Source organism: Bactrocera neohumeralis, chromosome 4, assembly GCF_024586455.1.
Source record: "Bactrocera neohumeralis isolate Rockhampton chromosome 4, APGP_CSIRO_Bneo_wtdbg2-racon-allhic-juicebox.fasta_v2, whole genome shotgun sequence".
NCBI lineage: Eukaryota > Metazoa > Arthropoda > Insecta > Diptera > Tephritidae > Bactrocera > Bactrocera neohumeralis.
The window spans coordinates 74,754,303-74,767,487 of record NC_065921.1 but is presented as its reverse complement, the minus strand read 5'-3'; the positions used below and the strand labels follow the sequence as shown (position 1 = coordinate 74,767,487).

Sequence of the window (13,185 nt, the reverse complement as noted above, 5' to 3'; positions counted from 1 at the left end):
TATATATGTATTTATAAATTTTCACTGTTTCTGATCATATGGCCGAAAAATGCCATTCACAATAGCTTAGCTTAGCCATGTCATTATACCGCATTTTTGGCCGTGGAGCTGGTAGAATCGTAACCACATCATTGCATCTTAAAACTCAACTTTTAAAAATACCTGCAATGGAGGAGATTATTGCCAACAATAAACGCAATGCGCAAATCATTTCGTCCATCTCATCGGAGGTACAAATCTTTTAATAAGAATTCACTACACCAAAACTTTTACATGCATTTTTATGTTTTAGTTGACTGTGATGCGTGGAGAGCTTCTTGCGCGTAAAAAACAACAATTAAGCAAAGAAAACGCTTTGTTAAAGCAACAAGTTGAGATAGCGAAGCAGCAACTCATAGCACTAGAACTCAGCCATGGTAAAAAGCAAATTGCATTACCAAATACGCGTAGTTTTTCCACTGAAGCGCCAAGCACTCCAGTTGAAGTAAATCTTAAAAGTGCTACCGTACCTCAGACAGAAGTTGAGTCAGCCGATAAAAAGCAAGTGAAGGAAAAGAAACCGAAAAAGGAAAAGGTCAATACAAATACCAATGCAAATGCTCCTGCGGAACTTCCGGTTGATGTTGGACGCCTTGATATGCGTGTCGGCAAAATAATTGAAGTGGGTCGTCATCCAGATGCAGACAGTTTATATTTGGAAAAGATCGACTGTGGAGAACCGCAGCCACGAACTGTGGTATCTGGTTTGGTTAAATTTGTGCCCTTAGAAGAAATGCAAAACCGTCTAGTAGTTGTGCTATGTAATTTGAAACCAGCCAAAATGCGCGGTGTAACATCCGAAGCGATGGTCATGTGTGCTTCCACACCTGATAAGGTGGAAGTTCTCAGTCCCCCATCAGGTGCTGTACCTGGTGACTTAGTGCATTGTGAAGGTTACACTCGCCAACCAGATGCCCAACTTAATCCCAAGAAGAAAATATTTGAGACTTGTGCACCTGATTTAAAAACGAATGACGAATTGGTGGCCTGCTATAAAGGTGCGGCCTTGCATGTACCCGGCAAAGGAAATGTTGTCGCACAAACTCTGAAGAATGTGAATGTGAAGTAAATATGAAGCCATCCTTAAAAAGAAGTTTCCTTTTAAAGTGAAATTGCTTAGCATGTTTTTGATAATGTTTAAATATTTATTTTCATAAATTGTTAATAAATTTCAGATATGGAAATTCTTAAAAAAGTTTAAAGAACAAGCAATAATAAAAAATAACAAAATGCGAAAGTAACCAAACATCCCCCATACTTTGATTTATATAGATCCTATTGTTGTGGTGGTGGCTGTCGAAGCGTTGGGTTTGGATTCGCTTCAACAACAATCGTTTTAGTTGCTATATCATAAGCGGTTCGATTATTTTTAAAGAAAATCATTATAAAACACATTGGAAAAAATAGGGTCATTATTAAATTCTTTGATACGGCACGCATAAAAGCACGTTGGAATGTTGGCACTTCATTTGGATATATAAGTGCATTGATTGACATCCGTTGGGCTTGAAAACCCTGAAACTGTCTGGCAAATGGTGGTGGCTGTGGTTGCATATCAACTGGAGGCGGTAATGGATAAATCGCCTCTACATATTGTATGCGTATTTTCATAGCCGCTTTACCTGGGGTAGCGCCGTTATAAGCAGCTGTCCATATGGCCTCGTAGAAACAAACTATTATTTTGGTTAATAGCTCAAGCATTAAAAGATCTGAAGAAAACGCTAGAAAGTCCATAGATACCGCCAAAAAATTAACGTAATCATCATCTTCAATGGCTTTTCGCAACACTTCCTTGTCAAGATCAAATCCCAAATCCAAATCAAATAAATTCATAACTGTAAACGTTACCACAATCTTCAACAACAGTAATATAACCATATCGATGATTTCAGCAACCACACGCTTCCAGAAGGGTGCAATAACATACTCGTAGCCACCTGTACGATGAATAAGTTCACTTTGTAGTTGATCACTTAATATGCGATACTGGAACAAGACGCGTCCACGTTCACCAATACCGTTGGCATCGACAGCGTTTAAATTCGGAGTAGGTGGCACCGCTTGAGTATTTATTGGTGGTATTGTACCGCCTAAACCAGCCAAAGGATTATTTATAAGGTTTTGAAACATTTGCGGATAGCTATGTATTAAATACAAAGGAAAAAGAGCCATGGCATTTTGCGAGATATTAGCATGTTTCACCTGAAACGAAATTGCAACCAAACGACTCACTCAATATTAGGAGAACCATGTCAGTTTAAAAGCGCAACACAAACCCATTCGTTTAGACTGGCAAAATACGCCTCCTTTGTAGTCATTTCACGTCCAATATCACTTTCTGCTGATGGTGCAGATGCGAACAGTTTCTCCTTTTCAGCTTCCAGCTGTTTGGCTTCTGATCCAACTGGCGGTGTGGTGGCATCCTCACACTTTTTTTCATTTTTAATGTCGTTTTCCTTATCTATGGATGCCATTTTCAATTATTGTTTAAATTTCAAAACAAACTCATTAATAGGTGTTTTTATTTTTAATATCTGCATATGTATAGTTGTTCGCTTTGTTGTTTTTTTTCACCAATATGGACACGACATTAATTTTAATTATTTAACCGACATTGCGCAGTGCTACCTTTGTATACTATATATGTATGTATGTATTTTCATCAGCTGACTGTACTGACCTATTCACAATAATGTCAAAATTCATATTTATTTACAAGGGAGTAAGGAAAACAAACAACTACAAATCGAAATAAAGATTATCAATTTGTGCTGCTGGGGGTAGATTTCGTTAATTTTTTTTATAATTTCCTCAACTTGTTTTTACAAGTATTAACAGCATTTGGTCAAATGGGAAACACAATTTTTCTAATTCTTCGTTTTGCTCGCATCAAATTCCAATAAGAATACTATCAATTGGAAAATTGCAGACAACTTTTTTCCAATGAAATTATTTATAATATGAATATGTTCAATTATTTATACAAATAACTTGCATATACATATATTCGTATCCTGATTTGAATATATTTGCAAATAGAATAATTAATTAAAGATTTTCTCGTTGCAATAAAAAATTGCGCATGTAAAATTTTGAATGAAACTGCCATCTTTTGTGTCCTGAAAGTTCTTTCCTCCCGAGCAATCTTCCGATTTCCTACAGTTTGTTCTATTAGCGCCAAGGCTCTTATCACAAATTAAAAGATAAGGTTGACCAAGCATATAGTCCTATCCTACTGATTTTTATCCACCCAAAGACTGTCAACTCGCCACAATTAGCGAATCTCCTTTTTTAAAAGGAGCATTATTATTAATTGTCGACTTGTTTTTTTTTTGTTTTTTTATTTATTGTTTTTATTGATATTCATAGTTTCAATTAAACATCGTAATAAACTTACAATTATGGTCGTGTATTTAAAGAAATGTGGAAATTAATTTTTTTATTAAAAGTATCATTTAAGTTGCGGTCTACAATCAAATTTCGATTTAGCTTTGGAAGGAAACATCCTCCACATCATACATACTGATCTTAGCTTTAATATATATACATATATAAGCATATTTTTTACATCATCTCAGTTTTCAATATTTCGATTTAAGTAATACAGCTGATCGAGGATTGTTAAGCCATGAAAAAAATGAATGTTTATAAAAAAAATAAGGAATCATTACGTTGTTTAAAAATAAAGTATTTATATATTGCATTTAAAAAGTTGTATATTATTTTCCCTCAATTTTGCTAGCACACGTACTTAACCCGTTATGCTAACATTTTTATTATTTATAACAGACGGCTGGCTGAAGTTTTTATACATTCATGTTTCATAGATTTATACTGTGTGGTACGTTAAGTACTGCATCCTTTAGACATTGACATTTGATACACACTTAGGAACGAAATAATAAATAATTTCGAGCACTATGATGAACTGGACATATATTATGAAAATTGCAAAATCTGCAATTTTGAAAGTTAATGTTATACGTGATTTTTTCTTCTAAACAAAAAATTTATAATTTCGTCGTGTTTTCTTGTTACATGCAAGTTAGGAAATTTAGTGCGTTATTACAAAAAAACGACTTTGGAAATTAACAAGCATCTTAAATTGTGGCAAATTTTAGAAAACATATTTTCCATATCTATATTAATTTGTTTATCGAATCATTAAAGGAATATTAAATATATATTTTAAATATTTTGAAAAATATAATCACTAAGCATATTTTCCTCATTTTGATGTACACTTAACACGAAAACACACCGTTGACGGCGTTTACGATTGCGAAATATTGAACAAGGCAAGTTGAGTTTTGACGACATACCACGCAGGCGTTACAGATTACCAACCCGCAAATAACCGTCCGCTCACTGCCACACATTACCGATATTTAAGTTGCTGAATTGCTGGTTTAGACCGTGTGTATTGGTGGACGTAGCACCAGGCCCAGCTGTGGGTGCTGTTTGAAACGCGCTAGACATCTGCATATTCCCCATTGGCATATTCATACTCATTGGTGGCTGTTGCATCATTCCCGTCGTAGTTGCGCCCATGCCCATCATAGACATTCCGCTCAGTAGATTCTGATTCGTGTGCATAAGATTTAAATTGCTAACCGGCTGCCCATTGTTAGTCATCATATTTCCAAGACTGGACATATGTTGCTGTGTATACACGCCAGTACTAGTCGTTCCCGGAAACTGTGCACCGAAACCACCAGTTGCGCCGGCGCCACCCATATGCATTCCGGGTGCGGTGAATGCAGTAGGAGCCGTCATAACGGGAGCGTTATACATGCTGGTGGAATTTGGCGGCGTCATGAATTGATGTTGCTGGGGATGTGGTGCACCACCACCGCTCATATAGCCGCCGGGAGCTAAGCCACCTGAATAGGCCCCAGTTGCCGCAAACATGGGTTGTGGTTGGGCAAAAGGCATTTGACCGCTGTGCGGATTGTGGGAGGCTACGTTGTTGGTTGGTGCCGTACCGTACAATGCTAAAATACTATCTTTCGTTAGTTTCCCTGATTTATCTTTTTCGCCACCACTTAGAGATCCCTGATTGAAGAAGTCTTCCTCCTCCTTTGCGAGCGAGTTTTGTATGGTATTTTGTCCATTCGATTCCGCGGCTTTACTTTGATCTGTAGGTGGCGCTGCGGATGGTGTTGCACTAAGGAAACCAGTGAAGCTATCATTTTGCAAATCTTGTCCTGTGCTATTACCCATACTATTCTGGACGGGTTTTGTGGGTGAGGAGAGACCGAGCAGATCACTGCTCTGATTGCCTTCGCCGATATTGGAGTTCACTGTAATACGCTGAGTTTTAGGGCTACAACCACTTCCAACTTGTCCGGCCTTCGGTTTTGGCAACGGTGCTGGTAGTGGCGTCGATTTAGATATAGACGCTGAAGATGTACTGCTTTTCTTATCACCGCCGGCACCAATGGCACTCATCACACTCAATCCCATTGAAGTGCAAGCTTGAGCTGCTTTTTTCTTACGTTTTTGCCGCTCTAATTCTTCATCGATTTCCTTTGCCCAGTCTACTTTAGGCGGCGATGGTGGTACCCATTCTCGTGCCAAATACTTTTTATGTTCATATTTAGCACGTATGAAAGACTCCAACGCTGTATCGGTCTGAGGCCGACGAAAACCATCTGGCAGCTGTGCTTCATACACGGCACGCGCACGCGAGTTGCCCATCTGTTGCAATGAAATCACCTGCTCTGGTGTCCAGGTGTCTAAGTTAACCGACTTAACACGTGATATGTGTACGCCAAGATTGCGATGTATACCGGCGCAGCGTATGCACAAGAATACGCCCAGATTCCATGATGCCCAGCGCGGACCTAAAAATGTAGAAATTATTATTGATAAAATAATTATTAGCAATACTGCTTTATATGTATGTACATATATCACAAAACGTTAACACCACAAATTGCTTATCAGTTTAACAGTGCTTGACAACAACAAACTGTTTGCGTGGTTAGTGCATCGAGTTTTTTTTAATAAAATTGTAAGAGATGCTTTATCGAAATGTTACTCGTATTCTCTCGCGCTCATATTCCCTTGTGATCTTCACATTTAGTCAATAAATAGATATTTAAGCTCTGACTCATAACTAGCTATGTATGTAAAGTAATTTTGATTAAATATTGGTTGCTATTAAAGAAGAAAGGACCTGTACTTCGAAAGAAAAATACTTATCAGAACAAAATACTTTTATTTAAAAAAATATTTTTTATAAAAACGAGCTTATTTTGCTTGTATTGATTTTTAGCAGTTTTTAACTGATAATGTGAAATGGTTATAGAAAAAATTGTTAAGGCAGAAACTGTTATATCGCCTTTTAAAGACACTTTTTCCTCCTGTCAATAGAAAATCTGACAGAGAATTTATATGCGAGAAAAATTAACACATTAAATTTACTGTTACACTCATAGACACGTAACCCATCAACATTAATCCAACAACGATATGAATATCAGTGACAGCGGTATTAGGAAACGTAAGGGGTTCGCACATTGCAACTATGGAATATATTTTTTACTGCAAGCTTTGTATTATTCAATCTCAATTTGAAATAGCTCTAAATTTGGTCGTCACGTATCTTATGAATAATTTTTTATTCAGTAAAAATCGTCTAACATTGCATTGCTGCCAAATAATTATTAAAATGAAAACATTGACAATATCACCGACAAAAAATGTTAGTGACTGCACCCACCTTACCTGGCATTAAAATTTAAGGATTGGCATATTTTGGGTGGTTACTGTCGATTTTTTGGTTTTGCTTGTTGGTATCCTACTATGACATGGTATTGTCCCCCCTGAGTGCCCTAACTATATTTTAATACACAATTCTTACCTTTTGCATCACAATCAACGCAATATTTATTGTCCTCATCGCGAAGCATCTGAGTCAGCAGAGTTTGGCATTTTTCCTGTATTAATTTTGTCCTTTCATTTTCCTTCCGGCTAGCAGTTGAACTCATTTTTCCACTTCACTATGTTGAACGCACACTTGTAAAAGGTCTTGTTTCTTAGACGATCAATATGACCACTTGTACTACACTTTTCACTTTAATTTGCACTATTATGTTTGCTGCATTTATTTATATATTAGCAAATAATTCAATAAAATAACAATTTCGAGTAGATTTGGAATATGCTGCAATTGAAATAACTCCTGTGCCAATCAAAAAATAAAAAATATTTTTCTATGACATTACCGAAAGAAAAACGTCGAATGACGGCGAAATTGAGCGAAAAGTTGATTGTCAATGCCAGAAGACAAAATCATAAACGTCAGTAGGGCGAAAACATTCTATGTATTCAAAATCATACAGAAAAAATAATATTTGATACGAACAATTAACATGTTCGAATATTTTTATATCAAACTATTATAAATATATACCAAATCTTATCATATAAAAGTCTGTTGTGATAACTTCGAAATATAATAAATTATTTTACAACTGATTTTATATATGAGAAAGCTTCGCCTAATCTCGTGCATTTGTGAATTGTAGTAGACTTTAACCAATTGTGACTTTATTTTTTATGCGAAAAAGATAAAAAACAAATTCAGTTTTGAATAGTCAACGGAACTTTGATAAAAATCTAATTATATCAGGAAAATATTTTACAACTAAAAACCGATTATAAATTTTATTATGACATCGGTAGAACTACAAGTGCTGAGAACCCAATTAACAAAATGTAGAGAAATAATATCTTTAGGGTCCAGCGAAATGAGCACCCGCATAGAGTGGTTAAATGTAAGAAATACGAATGCAAATGCTTGAATTACATATGTATTATGTTCATTACATCTTCTGCAGAATTTCTGTGGTGATTTTTACATTTTTGCCAACCACTTGCATAAATTTATCGCCAGCGAAATAAAAGAAGATGATAATGAAGGAAATGAAATAATGGATAACATTTTTCTTTGCTTGGCTCAAGTTTGCTTGTGTACAAAATATCTGGAACGAATTCTACGAGCGGAGGATACTGCTCGCAATGCCATACCCGTATGTGTAAAGTATCCAGTAATGCTTTTAATTACAATTATCTAATCTCCAAACAGAATTCTAGAAAACATTTTATTGATCGCATAATGTTGTGCTTCGATAAATTAGAAACAAGTTTTAGTAATTTATCCATTACTACCGAAAATAAATCGCATATGTCTGGCTATGGATTTATCACCTTGTTAGATATAGCAATGGATCACATAAAAGAGTTTAGTACGTATCAGGAAGATATGAATACTGACACCGATGAATTAAATCAACTTGAAGATGTAAGTTTTTATATATTAGAAATAATTAATAAGATTTTTAATTGTATGGTTCATAATTTGTATAATTTCTCATATAAATTAGGCACTAGAGACCAGTAAAGACGTTTACCAGGCCGTGCGTTTACTGATCAGCCATGCACTTGCGCTAGCAAATGTGGCATTGATTCAGGATAAAACAGCAATAAGCGCATTATGTCAAAAGGTAAATCGTGCTTATTATAAATACAAATGGTTGAATTACTGATTTATTGTATAGGTCTTGCGAGAATGCACAGCATTTCAACACGAATGTGGAAACAATTTGAAACTCATTCGCACAAATAATTGGCATCGCAGAATAAAGGCTATCGCACTGGGAACCTCATTAACACAATTGCATCAGTACATTGATGGCACTGTGTTGCGTTTGATATTTCTTTGTTTCGCAGATTTAGAAAAGTTTTCATTGGATAAACTGCGCGCTAAGATGCGTAAAACACGAGTAGACGACACCGAGTTAGACGAATTTATAGCCGATTTTGATGTAAATTTAGATAGATTGGCACAAATTGGACTCTTTGCTGCTAGTGACTGCTTAAAGCCCAAATGTAAAGTGCTTACCATAGATATGTATAAACAGGTATTTCATATAAATTAATCATTCCAAATTACAGTAAAAACATTGGTGCGCAGTTGTATGGCATCGCTGGAAGCACTGGATTCATGCATTATACCCTCATTGCAAGCATATAATGGCACCGATATGCATACTGAAATACTAGAGCAACATTTTTACGAGGAAATAAATAAGTTCAAAACAGTTTTATATGAAATTGTCGATGCGCAACCGATCACCAGATGCTTTTATGAGTTATTTAACTCATGCCTTGCTGAGACAGAAAAACAATTTAACAAATCAAAGTTGGATGACTTGGTGCAAATGGGCGAATTTCTCTTGCAATATTTTCAATATCCTGCCAACAAAAAAGAACTGCAACACTCTCCAAAATTCAAAAATAACGCACTAGAACTTTTTCAGAAATTCAAGTTAATGTTAAATGAATGTCGTGCTATTTTAGTATGTGCCGATCAGGTGAATCACGTGCGTATAATGAAACGTTTTAAAATATTGCGTGCTATTTTGCGTCGTTTCGTTGATGCGCTTGAGCCCACCGAAAATGTGTCAGCTAAAAAAGTTGACGAAAATCCAACAGTTATTCAAAGCACTGCCACTGGTACACAAACAATTGACTTGAATGCATCGCAGTATATACTAGATAGTATAGAACCGAGCATTTGCAGCATATTGTATCGCAATGAAACCGATGAATTTACACCACGTAGGCGTGCGGCAACCGATTCCATGCGTGGTAATTACTCTAAATGTCCATTATTTGAAAATGATAAACCGTTATCGCACACAAAATTAAACGATGACGGGCAAAGTCAATTCAGGCCGTGTCGCAGAAGTAGCGCTGGCTGTAGTGGCGCCGGCAGCAGTATGCGTAGGAGTAGGTATTTTTCATAAATGATTTCTTTTAGAAATAATAATGTGTTTATCTGATTACTATTTTCCAGAAGAAAGTTTGCGTACAGTGATGTTTAAGCGTCAAAAATCCGCAGAGACACAGAAAGTTTGTAATTTCTATTTGCAAAACTCGGCCAGTTTGCAAATTTCGGGTATGAAAAGTACGCAATTTACACAAATGAATGCATTTAAAATTTTGTTTCTATAGAAATACTAGATCAATTGTCGGAGATATCTGGTAACAGCCCGAGCGCTAAAGAAGAACATTTACTGAACACCTCGATAATGGAATAAAAAGTTCTATTTGCTATATAATATTTTCTGTAAAAGAAAATGTGTTCACGGCAAAAGTAGTGTTATCTATGAAAGATAATATTTTAATTGTAAGTGTTTTGCGGCGTATATGCAATCTTAAATCTATCTATCTACCATAGCTTATTTATATTATCAAGTACTATTTATATATTCTGTTTTCGTTCATAATTTTTACTTATTTACTTTATTTTTAATTTTTATTTTAAACATCTATTATTGTTCAGAGGCGTCCTCGTTAATATTATCAACAACAATAAGTATTGTATTGTGATCTTTTTTAACAGTTTCTTTCGTAAGATTTATACAACTCTTCTCATAAGCTCAAAAACTTGTATATGCGTTTGCATTAATTTTTATTATTTGATACATTAGCATTCGTATTTTGTATTTTCGTTACATAATTCGAATAAAAAACGCGTTTATAGAACATGAAGCAAGCTTTCAAATAACTGTAAATATACCGAACCCTGGAATGAGAATAGCGGAAATTCCATTAGAAATGGAAGTGAATTCCCTAGTGATTGTCAAACTGTCAAAGCGTTTTTTATATACATATATTTATTTTATTAAGAAAAATACTTTACAAATAATACAGTGTAATGTTAATCTAAGCAATACATTCATACGCCTGTACATATGAACATACTCGCAGTTCATGACTAGAATGAGTGTCTTTCAGTAAGCATATATTAGTTAAATTAATGATTTTGACGCGTTTTTTGTTCAAAGCACTTAAATTTTCCGTTTCTACATCTTAACGGTGTGCAGCTTAACCTGCTGACTATTGCGTGCAGATTGCACCTCGTAGAGCGCTAAACCGAATTCGCGAACGAAGGATAACAACTTTTCACTCACATAACTATAACTTAACATGGAGTCTGCAGTCGCTTTAGAGGAATGTTGTTTTATATGAAAGCGTGGCAATGCCTCTGTCGATATATGTGGATAGAAAATTTGTTTTAGTTGAGTGCGAATATTTGTGGTAGCGCCAAGCGTTTGCAATTCTGCGAGCATGCTGTCACTTAGTGAGGCGGGCAAAGCTAAATAGAGGCCGTACTGCTGTTGTTTTGTCACGTATTTGTTTTCGCAATATGACAGGATAAGCTTAATTTTTCCCAGCAGATGTGGCATGTCAAGACTACCATATTCGTAGATGTAGAAATCCTTGTGCCGCCGGTAACGCCGCCCAGTTTCGCGGTTTAAATGCAGCATTTGTGCGCTAGGAATATTGATAAAAGTCATTGGTATATTATAGATGTGCGAAGTAACGAGATGTATATGCTGCGCGGGTGATTTGGTTTGCATGACTGTCTCAAAATGTTGTGTGAGTGGAAATATACCGGCTTGATGGAGGAAACCAAAGAAGATGGCAAGCCCGATATTGCACATGTACCAGGTTTTCATTAATGGCCGTGCCGATGCTTGAGGACAAAGCAGCATATTGTAAATTTTGCGCAGTAACGGATGTTCCTCCTTGAAAGGGTAGTTTGGACATAGACCATGGTAAAGTTTGGGCGCGTGTAACAGGACGATAGGAAAAAGTAGTGGCAAAAGAAAACGTGGCTCCTGATGATTGATAAGTGATAAAGAAAACAGTGGCACAAATATTGCGCTAGTCATCAAACTAATAATGCTCTGCGCACGCGGCAAACCCTGGTACTCAGCGCGCAGAAAACGAATTAAAAGATACGCAAACGATACAATAGTCACAATCCCGAGTACGTTGTACAGCAGTGGTATATTAACCAAAAAGTGTACATATTTCGGGTGTATGCCATGCTCGGCGGTGTTTTTTGCATCCAAATTGTATTTAATAAAGTTCCAAGGTGTACTGACGAAATTGTTAATGCTCAATTGCAACATTTGCAGCTCACCAACCGTTAAGTATTTGTAATAAAATGAATCGCAAATTATAAAGATTACAAGTGCCGGTAGAGCGCTTAGGCAGAACAGCAGCATACGTAAATTGAAATCGCGAAAAGTTATCGTTTTCGTACCCATGCCACGAAGCATCCAATAAAATACCATCGGTGCACCAAAAACTATAAATGTAGGCCTATTGAAGACACCTGCAACACAAATGCTGGCCACAAGCAATGTGTGAGAGTAGTTGTGTGCTGGTAACGATTTACACAGTCGCCACATTCTTACACGTTCGCTTATAGATTTCGCATTGTCGTAACGTTCTTCCAGCATTTCTTTCTTGTAAATAATAGTATTTGTTTTTATCATGCATTCGGCCACAAATGCGAGCAATAGTGAGCATAAAGCCAATTCTATGGTATTGGAAAACGTGCGTGTACTGAAAACTAACATAACCCAAGAACTGCCAAGCGCCAGCAGACGTATTTCGTAGTTTAAGCTGAATAAACGACATATGCGGTACATGCTCCAATCGTTGATAAAAGACAGCGCACACATTATGAAACGTGGGAAAACTAAGTAAGTGTAACTTTGTAATAATTCTATATCCCAATAGTGGCGCATGTATAAAGCGACGAATTCAAGAAAACTCCAGGGAACTCGCAAAAGTACAAACTGCAACGTTATACTACGTACCGGCATAGTATTGTTAAATTCCCAAGTGCGTACGTGCTCTAATTGGAAATGATCACCTAATAAAGAAATTATGTTTGAATTTTTCTTGAAAATATTGTATTCGTGCTTACCAGTCATCACTTCCACGGATTGAAAAAACTCATCAGGATGTACATAGCCCTTTTGGGGTATAAATACGAGAACAACTCGAAGCACCGCAAAAAACAAATACGTATACCAATTTTCATCTGTATTGCGGTGCCGCAACCACAAATGATTAATGTAACGTTTTAATTTCATGTCTTTTAATGAATTAATTAAATTTTGCTACATCAATTTGCATGGTAAAATTAGCATTTGTTTTGGAACACGATAGCAACAAAAGAGCACAAAAGGGTTATAAAACAGCTGATTGTAAACAACCCCTAAATGCAAATGTATATGATCAATTCACAATAGTGTAAACAAAATATAA

At 36.1% G+C, this 13,185-nt stretch overlaps 5 protein-coding genes across 6 annotated transcripts; 2 read left to right on the top strand and 3 right to left on the bottom strand.

Moving 5' to 3' along the window:
- The first annotated feature begins 48 nt into the window (after positions 1 to 48).
- On the top strand, positions 49 to 1,285 carry LOC126756699 (aminoacyl tRNA synthase complex-interacting multifunctional protein 1). Its single transcript, XM_050469946.1, has 2 exons — positions 49 to 230; positions 293 to 1,285. The coding sequence occupies exons 1-2, from the start codon at positions 78 to 80 to the stop codon at positions 1,106 to 1,108; spliced, it is 969 nt and encodes a 322-aa protein (XP_050325903.1). The 5' UTR covers positions 49 to 77; the 3' UTR covers positions 1,109 to 1,285.
- LOC126756692 (protein FAM8A1) lies at positions 1,162 to 2,682 on the bottom strand. Its single transcript, XM_050469936.1, has 2 exons — positions 2,316 to 2,682; positions 1,162 to 2,241 (listed from the first exon to the last, which is right to left on the bottom strand). Exons 1-2 carry the CDS (start codon positions 2,511 to 2,513, stop codon positions 1,315 to 1,317), a joined length of 1,125 nt encoding a protein of 374 aa, XP_050325893.1. The 5' UTR covers positions 2,514 to 2,682; the 3' UTR covers positions 1,162 to 1,314.
- Positions 2,683 to 3,447: 765 nt separating this feature from the next.
- LOC126756684 (stromal membrane-associated protein 1) lies at positions 3,448 to 7,278 on the bottom strand. Its single transcript, XM_050469926.1, has 2 exons — positions 6,908 to 7,278; positions 3,448 to 5,885 (listed from the first exon to the last, which is right to left on the bottom strand). Exons 1-2 carry the CDS (start codon positions 7,032 to 7,034, stop codon positions 4,405 to 4,407), a joined length of 1,608 nt encoding a protein of 535 aa, XP_050325883.1. The 5' UTR covers positions 7,035 to 7,278; the 3' UTR covers positions 3,448 to 4,404.
- Positions 7,279 to 7,623: 345 nt separating this feature from the next.
- LOC126756678 (serendipity locus protein alpha) lies at positions 7,624 to 10,258 on the top strand. Of its 2 annotated transcripts, none has more exons than XR_007666624.1 (8): positions 7,624 to 7,823; positions 7,887 to 8,078; positions 8,135 to 8,350; positions 8,433 to 8,552; positions 8,607 to 8,937; positions 9,004 to 9,844; positions 9,908 to 10,009; positions 10,066 to 10,146. XR_007666624.1 is itself a non-coding variant. In XM_050469921.1 (8 exons), the coding sequence occupies exons 1-8, from the start codon at positions 7,719 to 7,721 to the stop codon at positions 10,149 to 10,151; spliced, it is 1,989 nt and encodes a 662-aa protein (XP_050325878.1). In that variant the 5' UTR covers positions 7,626 to 7,718; the 3' UTR covers positions 10,152 to 10,258. The 2 variants fall into 2 exon arrangements, 1 of the variants encoding a protein (XP_050325878.1); XM_050469921.1 differs by having other exon boundaries at positions 7,626 to 7,823; positions 9,004 to 9,840; positions 10,066 to 10,258.
- A 454-nt stretch (positions 10,259 to 10,712) lies between these two features.
- On the bottom strand, positions 10,713 to 13,102 carry LOC126756677 (GPI mannosyltransferase 4). The gene is made up of 2 exons (XM_050469920.1): positions 12,842 to 13,102; positions 10,713 to 12,787 (listed from the first exon to the last, which is right to left on the bottom strand). The coding sequence occupies exons 1-2, from the start codon at positions 13,008 to 13,010 to the stop codon at positions 10,920 to 10,922; spliced, it is 2,037 nt and encodes a 678-aa protein (XP_050325877.1). The 5' UTR covers positions 13,011 to 13,102; the 3' UTR covers positions 10,713 to 10,919.
- Between the last annotated feature and the right edge of the window lie 83 nt (positions 13,103 to 13,185).

What these genes read in the sequence shown, in the direction of transcription:
- LOC126756677 (XM_050469920.1), bottom strand. Translation starts at nt 13,010, where the DNA reads ATGAAATTAAAACGTTACATTAATCATTTGTGGTTGCGGCACCGCAAT. An exon ending in ATCCGTGGAAGTGATGACTG is followed by an intron (nt 12,788 to 12,841) that starts GTAAGCACGAAT and finishes TTTCTTTATTAG; the next exon opens with GTGATCATTTCCAATTAGAG.
- LOC126756678 (XM_050469921.1), top strand. Translation starts at nt 7,719, where the DNA reads ATGACATCGGTAGAACTACAAGTGCTGAGAACCCAATTAACAAAATGT. An exon ending in TGACTGCTTAAAGCCCAAAT is followed by an intron (nt 8,938 to 9,003) that starts GTAAAGTGCTTA and finishes TCCAAATTACAG; the next exon opens with TAAAAACATTGGTGCGCAGT. An exon ending in GGCCAGTTTGCAAATTTCGG is followed by an intron (nt 10,010 to 10,065) that starts GTATGAAAAGTA and finishes TTGTTTCTATAG; the next exon opens with AAATACTAGATCAATTGTCG.
- LOC126756684 (XM_050469926.1), bottom strand. Translation starts at nt 7,034, where the DNA reads ATGAGTTCAACTGCTAGCCGGAAGGAAAATGAAAGGACAAAATTAATA. An exon ending in CGTTGATTGTGATGCAAAAG is followed by an intron (nt 5,886 to 6,907) that starts GTAAGAATTGTG and finishes CTACATTTTTAG; the next exon opens with GTCCGCGCTGGGCATCATGG.
- LOC126756692 (XM_050469936.1), bottom strand. Translation starts at nt 2,513, where the DNA reads ATGGCATCCATAGATAAGGAAAACGACATTAAAAATGAAAAAAAGTGT. An exon ending in TTGCCAGTCTAAACGAATGG is followed by an intron (nt 2,242 to 2,315) that starts GTTTGTGTTGCG and finishes ATTTCGTTTCAG; the next exon opens with GTGAAACATGCTAATATCTC.
- LOC126756699 (XM_050469946.1), top strand. Translation starts at nt 78, where the DNA reads ATGTCATTATACCGCATTTTTGGCCGTGGAGCTGGTAGAATCGTAACC. An exon ending in TTTCGTCCATCTCATCGGAG is followed by an intron (nt 231 to 292) that starts GTACAAATCTTT and finishes TTTATGTTTTAG; the next exon opens with TTGACTGTGATGCGTGGAGA.